Source organism: Dunckerocampus dactyliophorus, chromosome 5, assembly GCF_027744805.1.
Source record: "Dunckerocampus dactyliophorus isolate RoL2022-P2 chromosome 5, RoL_Ddac_1.1, whole genome shotgun sequence".
NCBI classification, from domain to species: Eukaryota; Metazoa; Chordata; class Actinopteri; order Syngnathiformes; family Syngnathidae; genus Dunckerocampus; species Dunckerocampus dactyliophorus.
The window spans coordinates 22,420,657-22,436,634 of record NC_072823.1 but is presented as its reverse complement, the minus strand read 5'-3'; the positions used below and the strand labels follow the sequence as shown (position 1 = coordinate 22,436,634).

The window sequence follows — 15,978 nt, the reverse complement described above, 5'->3', positions numbered from 1 at the left end:
TTAGCATTTTTAAAAACGTAATAGAATGGATGTGTGTGTGAGATCTTCCTTCTCTCATTGATAAAAAAAAAAACATTTAAAATTCCGAGGAGTCAAACATATTCTGGATGGATCTTATACACGTCTCTTCAACATTGCATGGAAGTCGGGACCAGTACCTCTGGATTGGCAGATCGGGGTGGTCTTCCAGCTATAGGGGGATCACACTCCTCAGCCTCCCTGGGAAAGTGTATTCCAGGGTGCTGGAGAGAAGGGTAGGACCGTTAGTCGAACCTCAGCTGCAGGAGGTGCAATGTGGTTTTCGTCCCAGTCACGGAACACTGGATCGGCTCTACACCCTTGCAAGGTTACTGGAGTGTGCATGGGAGTTCGACCGTGTCCCTCACGGTGTCCTGTGGGGGTGTTCTGGTAGCATGCTACTACGTGCCATTCAGTCCTCGTACAACCGGAGCAGGAGCTTGGTTCGCATTGCCAACAGTAAGTCGAGCCTATTCCCTGTGACTGTTAGTGCGCCAAGGCTGCCGTTTGACACCAATTCTGTTCAGAATTTTCATGGACAGAGTTTCTAGGCGCAGCCGAGGCGTCGACGCGTCCAGTTTGAGGGCCATAGAATCTCGTCTCTGCTATTCACAGACGATGTGGGCCTGATGGTTCTCACTGGGAAAAGGGTGGATTGCATGCTCTGTGTTGGAAGTGACGTCTTGCCCCAGGTGGAAGAGTTCAATCTCGGGTGTTTGCGAGTGAGGGAAAGCTGGAGCGTGAGCTCGACATTGGCGCAGCGTCTGCTGTGAGGAGAGAGCTCAGCCGGAAGGCAGAGCTCTCAATTTTCCGGTCAGTGAATGTTCCCACCCTCACCTATGGTCATGCGCTTTGGGTCATGACCGAAAGAACAAAATCAAGGATACAAGAGGCCGAAATTGGTTTCCTCTGTTGGGTGGCTGGACTCACCCTCAGAGATAGGGTGAGGAGCTCTGTCATCCGGGAAGCACTCCGATTACTACAGCTACTCCGTCACATCGAGAGGACTCAGGTGAGGTGGCTCCCAGACGCCTCCCTGGTGAAGTTTTCCGGGCATACCCAGCCAGGAGAAGGTCCCGGGGCAGACCTAGAACACGATGGAGGGGTTATGTCTCACAGCTGGCCTGGGAACGCCTTGGTGTCCTCCCATTGGAACTGGGAGAGGTGGCCGGAGGCCAGAAAGTTGTGATTTCTCTACTGAGACTGCTGCACCTGCGACCCGGACTCGGATAAGCAGAAGAAAATGGATGGATGGATGGATGGATGGATGGATGGATGGATGGATGGATGGATGGATGGATGGAGTCAAACATCCTTCTTCATTTATTGACTCAATGAAAATAAACAGCTACCTTCCTTTAAAAAATATAAGAATAAATCTTAATTGAATGGAGTAAGATGTAAAAAAAATATGTATTTAAAATGAATATCAATAAAATTCTTCAAATACTAATAAAAAAGAAATCTCGCTAGGAAATTATCGTGAGACATCTTTCTTCTATAATGAATTAAAGAAATTAAATTGAGAGCGGTAAGACATCTTTCCTCAGTTAAAACTATTAAAGAAAGTGAATTCTTATTTTTAAAATCTAATTAAAAAGTTGATTAAATTAAGAGCTTCTTTCATTAGTAAGAATAAATCCAAAGGAGTGAGATGTCTTGTATTGAATCATTGCAGATAAACCTTTATTTAAAAATACACTGTACAAAAATCTGAGAGGAATAAGATGTAAAATATATCTTTCTATTAAAAAAAACTATTAAAAACCTTTTTAACTGATAAAAAAGAATGGAAATAGCTAATGAGTGAGACATCTTCCTTTATATTATATCTGGATATTTGGTACATGAAAGAGTAATTTATACTCAGAGACTCATTTGGAGAAAAAAATGGTAGTAATTGGCTGGACTCCTGGAAGATATGTTTTGAAAAAGTTACCTTTGACCTCGTCAGATGATCGAGGGCAGCTCCATGAAGACGTACGAGTCCATCCACAAGCTGCTGAACGAGACCAGTCACTTGAAGCAGGCCATGAGCCCCTCGGACCGCCTTCGCTTGGGACCCTCGCTACACCGCCTCAATTCCAGCAAGAGGGCGGCGCCACAGAGCGCCAAGATTTCCTCCCTGCCTGAGGAGGCCGAGGACGACGTCCTGGACACGCGGCTGTAACACACACACACACACACACACACACACACACACACACACACATAAGGACGAGAGAGAAAATGTATTTTTGCTGCAGGTGGTTGCTGAAGCCTGCAAATGTTGTTAACATGATGATTTTGTCTCACACACACACACACACACACACACACACGCGTGACCTTGAAGCACTTTAGAGACGCGCTGAGGTACTCAGTCGATGAAGATGAGTTGCAAAAGCCAGTAATTCCTCTTTCCCTCTTCAAGTGGAAACATTTGGTGACGTGTGAGGAACGCCGCTCCTTTGTAACGCAATAATACTTAGTAGTTTTAGTCAAAGGTACCTGGATGTGCAACTGTGATGTTTTCAACCAACAATTGAACTGTTTGTTACATCATAGGAACATAAACGTATAAATGTCTTTGCTCAATCAACCGTATTTACAGTAAAATGGAAGATTTTGACAAGTTCTTTGTGGTCACGTGCTTCTGTTGTGGATATAAGGACTACAAACATGGTGGCTACGATGTTCACGTCAATTCAGTCAGGAGCTACATGCAAACATTAGGAAATAAACACAAAATAAATGTCAGGATTAATACTAGGTAGGATTTTTACTCAAAAATCTAGCATTGAGTATTTCCCTTTTATCTTTAAATGTCTTTTTTCATTTGTTTTATTTATAACTTTGGAGAAACATTTTTCATTCAAATATATGCTTCTATATATGCCAATGTATATGCATTTGTTTTTATTGCAAGAAAAAAAGTCAAAGTAAATACTAGAGTAAAATTTGCAGACATAATTGGCCCTTCACAATAAAGGAACAATTTTTAAAAAGACTTTTTAAGATTTTATTGTTTTTGTGCTTGAAAGACAACTTTTTAAAACACACATCTGAAACAGGACTATAGTCTCTTCTGTACATATGTATAGATGTTATATTTATATCGATTTATAAACAGAAAATAAAGCCTTCAGAAAAAAGCATACCTAGAACACAGTGATTGATGGGACGCGTGAAGGGGCGTTAGAGTATGGGGGACGGGGGATGTTGTAATATGGCTTAAGGTAGACAAAGGGCATCTACAATCTATTGCCCCCCCCCCCACTTTGAAACAAGTGACGGCTTTACAAACACTTGTTTTTTTAAAAGTCTTTCAGCGTGGAGGTCTTTATCACTGTACAACATCATCATCATCACGTGCACGAGCTTGCGAGCACTAACTACTTCCTATTTACACTAAAACCCTGATTGTGGTCAAAGCACCCCAGAGCATAGAAAGACTAAAATACCCTTCCTAGTTGGCAGCGCCCTCTGGTGGCTGCCGCTGCAACAACAGGAGCCACCAGCAAAGTAACCATCAAAAAATTAGACATCAAGCTTCTAGAACAACACGCTGGTCCCCAAGTACACAACTGCAGCACAGCGGAACATCACAAGTACAAAGAGCAAAGGTCAAAGGTTGTCTAGGGAAGCCAGTCTTTACATCCTGGAGCGAGGGGGCGGGGCATGGGGAAGTATTGTGTTTTTGTGTGTCCCAAACATCCTCATGTGGTTGGCTCCTCCTACTGGTGCCGAGGGGGGGGGGGGGATTTTTTGACGCCCAAGTGTCCTCATGTGATTGGTTGTTCATATAAGGGGTGGGCAGTGGGTGTGTCTACTTATTGTTGTTGTTGTCATGAAGGACCCAAATGTCCTCAGGTGATTGGCTCTTCATGCTGCTGCTGCTGTTTGGTACCACCCTTGGTTTGCTGCTGGTTCTGCTGTAGCTGGCAGGCATGTGCTTGCTGCTGCTATTCTTGTTGTTGTTGTTGTTACGGCTGTTGTTGTTGTTGTTGTTACTGACCGCTGCAGGCCGAGGCTGCTGCCCTCTGCTGGGGACGGGGAGCTGAGATTTGACGCGAGGGCCTGACCGGCGCTCGCTACTCTGTACGGCTGCCTGAGCGAAGAAGAGAAGAAAAGAAAAGTGATGTGAAGAGTGTTTGAAGTGTTGAAAAGCACGCCACTTACTGCATGGGCTGTAGAAACACCTACAAATCACCTCTGGGGTATACTGCAAAGCGAGGTTAGCGTGTTAGAAGTGTGTTGAGTCTAAAGCCAGGCTTGCCTGTACAATGAAATTAGTACATTAGTACAAATTAGTACATACAACATATTGTCATAATTTTCAAATATTTTTCCATTGTACTTTTCTTAAAAGTAATGCTAAAATCTCGTCTCGTAGATCCAATCTGGTGTATCGCCTCATCTGTGTCTCGTGACACAGGGTACCGTTAGTATAGTAAGTGTTAACTTGCGCATTTACACATTATTTTGCCAGCGGTCCTGTGTTGCTTTTAGCAGTGATAATCTTTTTGAACTCTTCATAATGCTCCATAATAATTACTTGCTCATCTTGTGTAAAATACAGCGGCTGAGATCGCGTGGTTTTTGCGCAGAAGGAGAATAATGTGATGCACACTGGGCACCAAGCTGAGAATCGGACTTGGCAAAGTAAGTTGATAACCACCATCATGGTACTGTTTAACTTTGTTTGGGGAAGTTAGGTTTTGCATCTTGAGCACAAAGCCCGTGTTTGTTGAGCCACTTTCGCAATTTCCCAACACTTCATGCTGCATGCACCATTGTAATGCATAACACTGGCCAACAGGGGGCAGCCTCTGCACGCGTAGTCTATTGGCGTTATTGCATATATTAGCGAAAGTGGTACGGTAAAGAAGACATTATGGATACATTAAATATTTGTAGAGCCCTCAATCATAAAACAGTGAGGTTCGAGAGGGATAAATGTTATATTGTAGAACGTTCTAGATTTCTTGCTTCTCACCGTCTGAGCTGCTTGGCCGACAGCTACTTCTTGCTCTGGCACTGGGGGTGGACCTCCAGCAGGCTCTCTCGTGAACACAATTACGTCGTCTTTGGACACAGAGATCTGTGAACATGGACTACTGTGATGATGCGGATGTGGACGCAGGTGGAAGCTGAAAAGGAACAAGATGTACTGTACCTGTCTTATGTCTGGTTCTGACCGGCTAGAACACATGGACTGCAGCTCTCTGATCAAGTCTGTCTCGTCGTCACAGAATAAAGACAAACCAGAGGAAGACTCCCTGCGGACAAATACACGTCCATCAACACTGCCCCCTGCTGGCTGCTCTGAGCACTTCTATTACTCTACACTGCGTCCACAATTAACAAGGCAATTTGCATTATTGATGATTAGTTTTATTATTTAACAACAGTGCTCTTGGTCAATCCAAAATGTTAAACCTCAAACTTGAATATTTAAGGAAGTGAACGTGAGGTTTTGGCTTTTGTTGAGAATATCTCTGTGTGCACGATTATTAGGCAACTATTAGTGTGCAACTCAAAGAAAAACAAAAATATTCCCATCTTGCTACTTTAATTTTTTAAAGTCAGAATGATAGACAAACAACACAAGCTTTACAAATAAATATTTCTGACATTTCCAAAAATAAATCAGACCAATGTGGCCACGCTTCTTTTCAATAACATGGAAAACCATTCCATCCATGGAGTCTGTCAGTTTCTTGATCATCTGACCATCAACTTCTTGTGTAGCAACAACCAAAGCCTCCCAGACACTGTTCAGAGAGGTGTACCTTTTTTCTTCACTATAAATCTTACGTTTAAGGGCCCACAAGTATTAAATAGGTTTTAGGTGAGCAAGGAGGTCATTTTATTTTTTTTCTTATTTTTGAAGACCATTACTAGCTAGCCACGCAGTGGAGTACTTGGATGCATGAGATGGAGCTTTGTCCTGCATAAAAATCATGGTCTTCTTGAAAGATGCACACTTTTTCCTGTACCACTGTGTGAAAAAAAGTGGCAGTAGGTTTGGGAGTTGAGTCCATCTTCAACCTGAGAAGGTCCAACAAGCTCATCTTTTAACAATTCCAGCCCTTACCAGTGCCCCACCTCCACCTTGCTGGAGTCTGAGTTGGAGTGGAGCTCTCTTCCACATTGCTGATGCAGCCACGGGCCCATCCCTCTGGTCCATCAAGAGTCACTCTCATCTCATCAGTCCATAAAACTTTGGACAAATTTGTTTTCAGATATTTCTTGGCCAAGTCATAGCCTTTCAACTTGTGTGTATTGTTCAGTGGTGGTCGGGTTTCAGCCTCTTATCTTGGCCATGTCTCTGAGCACTGAACACCATGTACCGTACTTCTGGACATTCCAGGTAGATCACAGTTCTGGAATATGACAGCACTGGAGGATAATGGGTTCCTGGGAGCTTCACTTTTGATTTTTCTCACATATTTGGCAGTTATTTTGCATGTTTTTCTCTCGACACGTTTCTTGCGACCTTTTTGTGCACTTGGAACAAACATTATATGGTTCTACGGTCACGTCCTAATATCTTGGCGATTTCTGCAATTTCAAGAGTGCTGCATCCCTGTGAAAGATGTTGTACAGTTCTTGACTTGTCAGAGTCTGTTAAATCTCTTTTCTGGCCCATTTTGGCAGATGAAAAGAAGCTGCCTAATAATTGTGCACACCTAATAAAGGGTGTTGATCTCCAAAGGCCACACCCTCCCTCAGTACACCCATGCACATCACCTGGTATGCTTAAACCCAATAGGCATTCAAGTTTATTCAGCTTGTGGTTGGAAAATATGCATTAAAAATGAGAATATAGTCAAAATACTGACTTGCCTAATAATTGTGCACACGGTGTACTATAGTGCATACATGCTGTGGCCACTTCATTAGGTACACAAAATAAACATTGAGTAAGTATACAATAAGCATTTGTATAACTGACTAGTATTACAAGTAGTTACAATAATACTGCTTATACTTAATCATAGTACCAGTAAGTACAAACCTGTATATTTTGCCATTAGCAATGCAGCTGACGTCAGTGGTGGATACTGAGCCTGCAAACACATTTGAATATATTCATAATGTGCTGATATCATTTAAAAGAACCACATTATGGTTAACAATAATATGTACTATTATGATATGTACAGTATATTTATGCGTAATACAATCTTGTTTAATTTGAAGTTGTGCGGCTTTCTTGTGGTTTAATAGCATTTATCAAACATATTATTATTTAAATAACTACTGTACAAGATGCTCCACAGATGAGTAAAAGTGTGGTTTATGGATGACCTTTTCCCCTGTCTTACCCTCTCGAAAGGAGCCCCAGCTGGAAGCTGGACTTCCCTTCTTGCGAGGGCTGGTGTTGGATCGCCTCAACTTGGCACCGTCACGACACTTCCTGCCACTGCCGCTGCCTTTAAAGGAGCTCATGGTGGCCAGAGGGAAGGCTCCGCCCCTGAACACAACTTCTATGGACACAGAATACATGTTTTATTTTAAATTATTATACATTTGTAATTCAAGCACACTTGCTGCCATGAGGTCCCACCTACTCACCATGACGAGGAAGCGGGCAGCCCAGGAGGACGGCTTTGTTGACCAGGATGCTGAGGGCAGCCTTCATCACTGCCTGCTGACCAGCACTTAGCCCACAGTTGCTAGGCGACGGCCTCTGCGATGGCGAGGAGGAGGAAGTGGAGGATGAGCGCTTGGCTGTTACCCGAGAGACAATGGCCTCCTCCACGCGTGGGACCACCACGGCATTCCACAGACGAGCCAACCAGCTGAGCGAGCACACAAGTCAACATCACAAGTAAACACGTTGCTTTTGAACGACCGCGAGCGGCGTCACGTACCTGACAATGGTGTGCGTGTTGTTGGCAGTGACGGGGCAGGACAGAAAAAGCTGTGGACCCAGCAATGCTTCGTGGGTTCCCAGACGGGACAGACAGGCATTGAGCCGCTGCCAAACTTGATTGATCCACACCACCGACTTCTCCATGGCGCCATCAGGTGACCATGTGCCACTTCCTGTCTGGAGGAAAGACACAGGAGCGACCTTGAGTGACTTGTAGGAAACAAAATGTGATAAGATCCTACGTAAACACAACAAATGAGTGCCTTCATCTGTTTATTAAGGTTTTATGATGGCAATAATTTGACCCTAAAACAGATGATTTAGATTATTTCCTGGATGTTGTTAAAGAGTGACCTGGTGCAGCAACTTCCTGCGTAGATGTCTTCCCAGCAGGCCATGCAGAGGTTCCTGGTCCCAGCGGAGAGTCACCCAGCGGAAGTGCTGCTGGAGGCGAAGCTCTGAGCCCTGGAGCCGGGGCTTTGACAAGGTGGCTATCAGGAAGCTACGTTCGCAGAAGCGATGTGGACCTGAAGAAAGAAACATGGATTTGGACTATCCAATTATTTATTTGATTCAAGGGATGTTTCAGCGAGTTTCAAGAGCATACAGTGGAACCTCAGTTAGTATCCGCCCCAGTTAGCATGTTTTTCAGTTAATGGAAAAATTTTACGTACATTTTATGGTTAGTGTGCAATATGGCGCGCGTCTTGTCGTGTTATTAACACACTGTGTGAGTCCAACTTGGTTCTGAATGTATTTTTAATCACAAAATGTCCTTAGCGTCTAACAAAGAAGCAGGCTTGCTAACAAAATAGCAACCGGAAGTCAGCTAGCTGGTGACTCTCAAAAATGTTAACATAAAACACGTTTTTGTAGTTTTACATGCATAAAATAATTCTAAATGTGAATACTGTAAAACGGATAAATGAGCAAGGTTACCTTCACTGAAGATGAATTCTTGATGTGAGTGTTCCCGAATGCATGATGCAGCAGTGAGACACAACACGGACACCATTTTCATGTTTGTTTGAGTTATTTCTTGAATTCAATTCAGTTCAATAGAGTTTTTCACCTTCTTTATCAAAATTGTGGCACTTGAAGCTTGGCTCCATTTTGGTTTATGGAGGTGAGAAACACTATTGAATTCAAGAAATAAATCATGGCAAAACAGGAAGGTGGTGTTCGTGTGGTGTTCTGATACTAAATTGTGTCTTTGGGAACACTTACATTAAGAATCATATCTTCAGTGAGGGTAAAAGTAACCTTAAATGTTCTTTTATCCCTTTCATTCATCATGTATATGTACTTATATGCATTTAGAATAGTTTTCTGCATGTAAAACTATAACTATGACTGCCTAGTCTGTTTTATGTGCATTCCTAATTTTGACTAAAAATACACTGAATATAGATGGTGACACTGACCAACAGAAGATTTCAGATTTAAAGTGCTGCCCCTTTTGGTTTTGGAGTATAAACTACAAAAACCTAGCATAACAAATGAATGATAATATACTTCATTTTGTTTTGTTATGAAGCAAATGACAAGCTGTAAAGCCAGCAAGTGTGCTCCAACACCTGCCAACAGAACTATAAAAGAGTGTAAAAGGGAAATGGACTTCGCTGTGAGGTGTACCTGCACTGAGGATGAGCGGGGCGGCAGAGCTCCTGTTGTCCAAGCTGTGGCACAGGTCCCCCAGCAAGCTTGACAGCGACGCTGCCTTTTCCAGTCCCTGCAGCAGCAGCACCACACAGCGCCCATGGTGAGACTCCGGCGCCGGCACCAGGAAGCCTGGGTCAGGAAGGGGGGACACAGAGGAGAAGGTGAAATCCTGCCTGAGATGCAAATGATGCTGATGCGTGAGCAGTGAGATCTCACCACAGGACACCAAGGTATCCAGCAGCTGCTCCTTGCTCAGACTGTGCTCCACCTGTACCTTCATCACCTCACAGACCTGGCCCCCCTCCTCCTGCTTAGACTGAGGGAGGAAGGAGATGGAAAACTGTTGTCATGGAAACTGAAGACATTCACTACTATGCTGGAACATAATGACAAAACAGGTCTTTCCCGTCTCTCTCCTTTCATAACGCCCCCTTATTTTCGAACAGTTGAAATAAATGTTGAAATTTTATAACTCTTCATCGTCATTATCCATAACACACCTTGATGCAGCGAGCAAGCAGAGAGGCGATGTAGTCCTGACAACTGCCCTCTGCTCCATGAAAAACGAGACTCCCATATTGTTCCACCTGAACATGAACCAATCAAATGCAACATGAGCTTTTTCTTACTCTGCATATGCCAAAGCAGGAATCAAACAAAAACACAAGAATCAACCTAGCTGTCATCAATGGTGAAAACACACACACAGGAGCGCACACATGCATGCACACACCACTTTATTAGGTACACAATATAATGAAATCGATAAAAAAAATTTGCGGGTGTACCAAGCGGATGTAGTTAAGCAGCACCGGCAGAGGGAAGAGGGACTCCAGAGCTAACTCATCCAGACACAACTGGGACAGGCCTGTAACACACACAAACACATGCTAGTACTGTAGTTTATCACAAGACAGCAACCTGCAGTTTGCCTAGAGGGCGCCGTGTGTTACTTTAAATGAACCAAATTCACAGCAAAATGTCAAGATGAAGGATGAAAATGGCCTACAACTGTAGATAATTACGAACCTATACAATAACATGTATAATAATTTTACATTAAAACTATTTTTAATTGCAGGAGGAGATAAAAGTCAAGGAAAACGGGTTCAATGTACAATGGGGTTATCCAAAGTGCGGCCCATGAGCCATTTCCGTCCCACTGCTCATTATTGATTAGCCTTCAGCATATTGTACAAATAAAATTGTCATAATCTGCAGTGCTGCTTTGCTGCCGCCTGTCTGTGTCTTGTTGCAGCGCACTACCGACTGCCTGGGAGGAGTCACCTGAGCACATCTGTCATGCCTACTCGTTGCCAGATTGTTCCGTGCTTCTCACCTGATCTCCGTTCACCCTTGCCTTGTGTTTTTTCCACTTGAGTTAATGTTCTGGTCCCCCTGTGTCTTGTGAGTATTGTGTCCTTGCTTGGCTATTCCAGCAGTGGTGTTTTCTGTTGTACTTTGGCTATCATATCTCCTGCGAGGTTTCAGCAGAGACATTTGTTTCATACGTAGCCCCTCGTTTCCTGCGTGGTTCACAGCAGAGAGTTTTTGTTCTTGTACTTTTGCCAGCCCGCTAGTTCCGCTGTGCATTCGTTATTTTCTAGTTTTTGTCCCTGCCACCGTAAATCTGCAATGTTTTAATGGAAGCTTAGGTTAGCTTCAGTGTATATAGAGATTGTTTCACTGTGTGAAAATAAAGACAGCCGCCGTCAGATAAGTTAGAAAGAAATTGCATACACAAGCATTTTCAGCAACTGTACAGCAGAGGGCGCTAAAGTCAAAGCAACTGTCTGACCCACATACGGCTATTCCCAAATGGGCTTCTGGTCAATTTCTCCCCGTATTTATAGCCAAATTCTGGCCTAGCGGACCCAAGTGTCCACGAACTTGCGTCTAGCGGCGGCAAACTTTGACTGGGCGTTGTTGGAGCGGTGATGAACTTTGCTATGGCGGAAAATTGGCCGCTCCTCACCGCTCACAATATTTTGTGCGGCAAAACTTTCGGAGCGGTAGGAGGGACCATCAGCGGTGGCCGAGCGGATACGGTGTTGCCTTAACGGGGGCCAACTTCTGTTAAACGGCGGTGAACGGTTACGAGGAACGCTACAGCAAAGTCCAGGCGTTGTGACCGGGCTTGTAGTAAGAGTGATCTTCCGCTGAAGCATTGTAGAAGCGTTGTCTGATATTATTTTTCAGTCTGGTCACAGACCTGTCATCGTGTATAAACCGCACCCCGATTTTTTGCTTCTTACCGGTGGAACAAAGGTGCGGTTTATACACCGTGATTTACGGTATTCCACGTATAGCAGCCCCTTCAGTTTTTGTAGTATTTTTTCCCTGTGGCTAGGCCCAATGGTTCTTGTACTTCTTGCCTTTGGTGTTTTTGTATTTTTCTCCTTGTGAGTCATCTTTTTGTTAAATAAACTTGGGTTGCACGGACTTGTCTTGCCTCGGCATTTTGGGATCCTGCACATTGGCTGAGGCCAATCGTGGCAAAAATGAATTCATTAAAAAGATACATTAAATATTACACTAATAACTAATAATTAACTAATTTGCTTTGTCAGCTATAACACAAAGCTAAGATGTGGATGTTTTGTTCAGTTTCCTCCCACATTCCAAAAACATGCATGTTAGGTTAATTGCCGACTCTAAATTGTCCATAGGTATGAATGTGAGTGTGAATGGTTGTTTGTCTATATGTGCCCTGCGATTGGCTGGCGACCAGTCCAGGGTGTACCCCGCCTCTCGCCCAAAGTCAGCTGGGATAGGCTCCAGCATGCCCCTGTGACCCTAATGAGGAGAAGCGGCATAGAAAATGGATGGATGGATGAATTGTTAGCACCATTAATGCACAAAATGTATCAGTGCCTCCCGGAATCCTTCAATTTTATCTGTATGCGACAATCAATGAAACAAGTCTGGACTGACATGCTTTCATTAGACACTGACTGTTGCATACACTGAATGTTGTGTGTATATATATTGTGTTTTTTTTACCTTTTAGTCGCACTGTGATGACCTGGCAAAGAGGTTTTCGGACCAGATCCCAGGGGAGGACAGGAAGCTCCTGACCCGGCTGCCACTCAGTCCCTCCTGGAATGCCACACACAAGCATTGGCCACAGGAAGAAGAAAAAGATAAGGAGGGACGCATCGGTGGGGTGTGGCTCTCTCACCAATGAGGATGGAGGCGATGCTGGCTGGGCTGAGGCCCAGCAGGGGGCGCTGTGCATCCTCCCCACACACCATGTGGAGGTGGGCGGTGAAGGTGTGGCCTATGGCGGTGCTCAGCTGAGACCAGTGCATGGAGCGGCCCACTGACATTCTGCCCAGCACCAAGTGAATGTCATTCACCTGCTTATCAGCAACAGCATCATACATGGGACCAATGGCTCCGCCCTCATCGGAATACTTGAGGCGTACAAGGACCCGGTACTGGTCTGCAAGAGACGGCATTAGTGCAGTTTAGAGCATGGGTCCCCCACCACTGGGAAAACATTGATAAGCAATGATGGAAAAAAAAGACTTTCAAAACACTTTAGCCAGGGTGGGCTCAGAAAGGTTGGGGACCGCTGGTTTAAGGCACATCTTTGTAATTGTTCAACACTCACTGAGGTTTTCAAGGAGATCTTTGCAGTCATCTGTGGCGACATCATGAATGGTTCGATTACATTTATCTCTCCTCTCAATGTCCTGCTCGCTGTGGCTAAACAGCACCCCCAGACAGTCCTGAACACATGTACCAAATCATTAGGAGCATCTTCTCAATTAGAAGAGTATGCTCCTTGTCAGAGAATGACAGCTTTATCTTATTTTGTCACCTTGTGGCCCAGAGCAGCCGCCATGTGCGCGGCCGTCCATCCGTCAGTGTTAGCCTGGTTCAGGAGGGAGGCGGGCAGTGTATGAGCTACGTTGGGGTCAAGGGTCGCAGTGGGGTCACCTGTGTTGGGGTGACAGAGGAGCACACGCAGCGTGTCCACGTGTCCCGAGCGCACTGTAGCATGAAGAGACGTACAGCCGTCCTGCAGAGGACAAAGCAGCAAAAATGTATTTTGAATTGATTTTCCACTTAACCCACTTTCACCGCCCCTTTCAGTGTTACATCGCTATGTTTGACTCCGCCCATTTGGCCATCATTTTCCGGGAGTTAAAAATAGATCCAAGCAGGAGGTTGCCACACTGTAGCAGCTGCAGGAATGTGCGAAGAAAGCAGGCCAAATGTAACACAAAGCCTGCATCTAAATATATAGGGGACTGTCATCCACGACAACCATTGGGGCCACTTCTAGTTGCCATGGAAAACGATGAGTGGGAATCAGAATCAATCAGCTGAACCCAGGAGAGAACTGGAAATGTGTGTTTAGAGATGACTACTACTGTTTATGTTCTATAAAAAACTATGCAAAAAAAACTTTATAATTCTAATTTTGACTGTTTCCATTAATTGAACATTTTTATTTATTTATTTCGCATTTTTATTTTATTTATTTTATCAAGTAAACACTATTTTCCAATCAAATAACATACATTTGAATATCTTTGAATTAAGACACAGGTGAAGGCCATGAATAGACTGCTCAATGGATGTGAGGCTGAGTTGAAGGGTGGATGTGGCAGAGTGGAGTGAAGGGCCAGATGAATAGATGATGGTGTCATCAGCATAAGGCACCGATTGCCTTGGTCACATCTTTTATGTAGATGGAGTACAAGGTTGAGCGTACGATGGCACACCTTTAAAGGTGTTAAGTGGCTCAGACACTACATTTTCTGACTTCACTCGCTGAACACGGTTATAGAGGTAGCTTGCAAACCAGTTGATACAACTCTTAGAGAGGCCAATGCTAGTGAGCTAGAGCTAGAGAGGAGGGGGATGTTGTGGTCTACTGAGTCAAAGGCCTTTGCCAGATCCAAGAAAGCAGCAATGCAGACCTGTTTATTGTCCATGGAGGTGATGATGACATCAAGGACTTTGAGGGTAGCGGTGATGCATTCATGGCCTCATTAATGGCCTCAGCCATCTTCTATGCTGTGGGCTGCTGGAGAGGGAGCAGCACAGACAGGGACAGGAGCAGGATCAATAGGCTGATCAGGAGAGCGAGCTCTGTCTTGGACGGTCCTCTGGACTCCGTGGAGGAAGTGGGGGAGAGAAGGATGTTGGCTAAGCTGACATGCACCATGGACAACACCTCTCACACGCTACATGACACTGTTGTTTCCCTGGGCAGCTCCTTCAGCAGCAGACTGTTACACCCACGGTGTAAGAAGGAGAGGTTCCGCAGGTCCTTCATACCGACCGCTGTCAGGCTCTACAACACTTGCACCACCTGAACCATGTTGTAGTCACTATGCATTCTTTACACTGTACTCTTTACTTGCGTATCTTGCTTGCTTGCTGCTGTAACAAGTTAATTTCCCCGCTGTGGGATAAATAAAGTAGATACAATACAATGGCCAGTTGCGAATCCTGACTGCTAATCTGACAAGATGTGGTTGGCGTTGATTAAGTGAGTTTACTGTTTGTGTAATTAATCTCTCAAAAACAGGCAGGGCAAGATGGATAATGGCCTGTAGCAGGTGGGGTCTGAGGCAGAGTCAGCAAAGAAGGAGGGAGGACCGTGGAAGATTTCCAGTCAGAAGGGAAAGCACACAGACGAACAGAACAATGTGGGCTCAAACCCATCATAGCCATCAGATTTATTTTAATCCAGAAGCAAACATCACTGGGTGGAAGAGGGGTTGGTAATGGAGCAGCGTTGGAAACCGGGGCAGTAAAGGCTTGTGATGAATAGACAAAATGTTGGTTGAGGAGCGAGGCCATGTGTGATTTATCAGTGACAATTGTGTCGCCAAATTTCATGGAGGTGGGTAGATGGAGAGAAGTGAGTTTGTTTTCCATAGACTTGACTGTATTCAACAACGTCTTGGGGTCAGTGCCACAGGATAAGAATTTGTCGTTGAAATGGTTGACTTTAGCTGACCTAATTGCCTTGGTGGTTTTATTTCTACATTGCTTTAAGGCAAGCCAGTAAACAGGTGACTTTGAGAACCTGGCTCTAAGTCAACATTTTCATTCATTGCTTTCCCTGACATACACAATAGATACACATCCTAAACAGATCCAATTCAGCCTTTATGAAGATAATGTTCAGATGCTAACGTTGCACCACTAAAATGTAGACTTACTGTGACAGTTCGGGAGCGGTCAGCGCCAGCATTCAGCAGCATTTGGACACAGTGAATCCTTCCTGCCTCGCTGGCCAAGAAGAGAGCGGTTTGGAGGCCGCTCGCCGCCGCATCCACAGCTGCTCCTGCAGCCAGCAGAGCCTCTACGCAGCTGGAGGTGGGACACCAATGTTAGTCTCATTATGCTAAACATTATACTTTAATATGTGAACATGTGTGTGTTAGCATGAGATCAGTCTATGCTCA

The 15,978-nt window shown here is 44.5% G+C and overlaps 2 protein-coding genes across 8 annotated transcripts in view; one reads left to right on the top strand and one right to left on the bottom strand.

The window, feature by feature from the left end:
* The window catches only part of cftr (CF transmembrane conductance regulator), a 33,880-nt gene extending 28,713 nt beyond the window's left edge, over nucleotides 1-5,167 (top strand). Inside the window, exon 27 of the mRNA XM_054777804.1 lies at nucleotides 1,973-5,167. Within this exon, the coding sequence (XP_054633779.1) occupies nucleotides 1,973-2,188 (216 nt within the window). The 3' untranslated portion in view covers nucleotides 2,189-5,167. The remainder of the gene's footprint in view (nucleotides 1-1,972) is intronic.
* cttnbp2 (cortactin binding protein 2) overlaps nucleotides 2,996-15,978 on the bottom strand; it is a 67,284-nt gene continuing 54,301 nt past the window's right edge. Inside the window, exons 7-24 of one of the 7 annotated variants that reach the window (XR_008570532.1) lie at nucleotides 15,733-15,883; nucleotides 13,371-13,571; nucleotides 13,161-13,278; nucleotides 12,726-12,989; nucleotides 12,548-12,643; nucleotides 10,333-10,412; nucleotides 10,045-10,131; nucleotides 9,761-9,860; nucleotides 9,518-9,673; nucleotides 8,237-8,409; nucleotides 7,881-8,059; nucleotides 7,582-7,808; nucleotides 7,332-7,493; nucleotides 7,022-7,073; nucleotides 5,177-5,279; nucleotides 4,997-5,101; nucleotides 4,180-4,276; nucleotides 3,960-4,108 (exon numbers count right to left, since the gene is read on the bottom strand). Coding sequence is in view for 6 of the 7 variants with exons in the window: in XM_054777797.1 (XP_054633772.1) it covers nucleotides 3,827-4,108; nucleotides 4,997-5,101; nucleotides 5,177-5,279; nucleotides 7,022-7,073; nucleotides 7,332-7,493; nucleotides 7,582-7,808; nucleotides 7,881-8,059; nucleotides 8,237-8,409; nucleotides 9,518-9,673; nucleotides 9,761-9,860; nucleotides 10,045-10,131; nucleotides 10,333-10,412; nucleotides 12,548-12,643; nucleotides 12,726-12,989; nucleotides 13,161-13,278; nucleotides 13,371-13,571; nucleotides 15,733-15,883 (2,536 nt within the window). In the remaining variant the exon portion in view is untranslated. Of the gene's footprint in view, nucleotides 4,277-4,996; nucleotides 5,102-5,176; nucleotides 5,280-7,021; nucleotides 7,074-7,331; nucleotides 7,494-7,581; nucleotides 7,809-7,880; nucleotides 8,060-8,236; nucleotides 8,410-9,517; nucleotides 9,674-9,760; nucleotides 9,861-10,044; nucleotides 10,132-10,332; nucleotides 10,413-12,547; nucleotides 12,644-12,725; nucleotides 12,990-13,160; nucleotides 13,279-13,370; nucleotides 13,572-15,732; nucleotides 15,884-15,978 lie in introns of those variants that run through there. The other 6 variants (XM_054777801.1, XM_054777797.1, XM_054777798.1 and 3 more) reach the window with 6 other exon arrangements.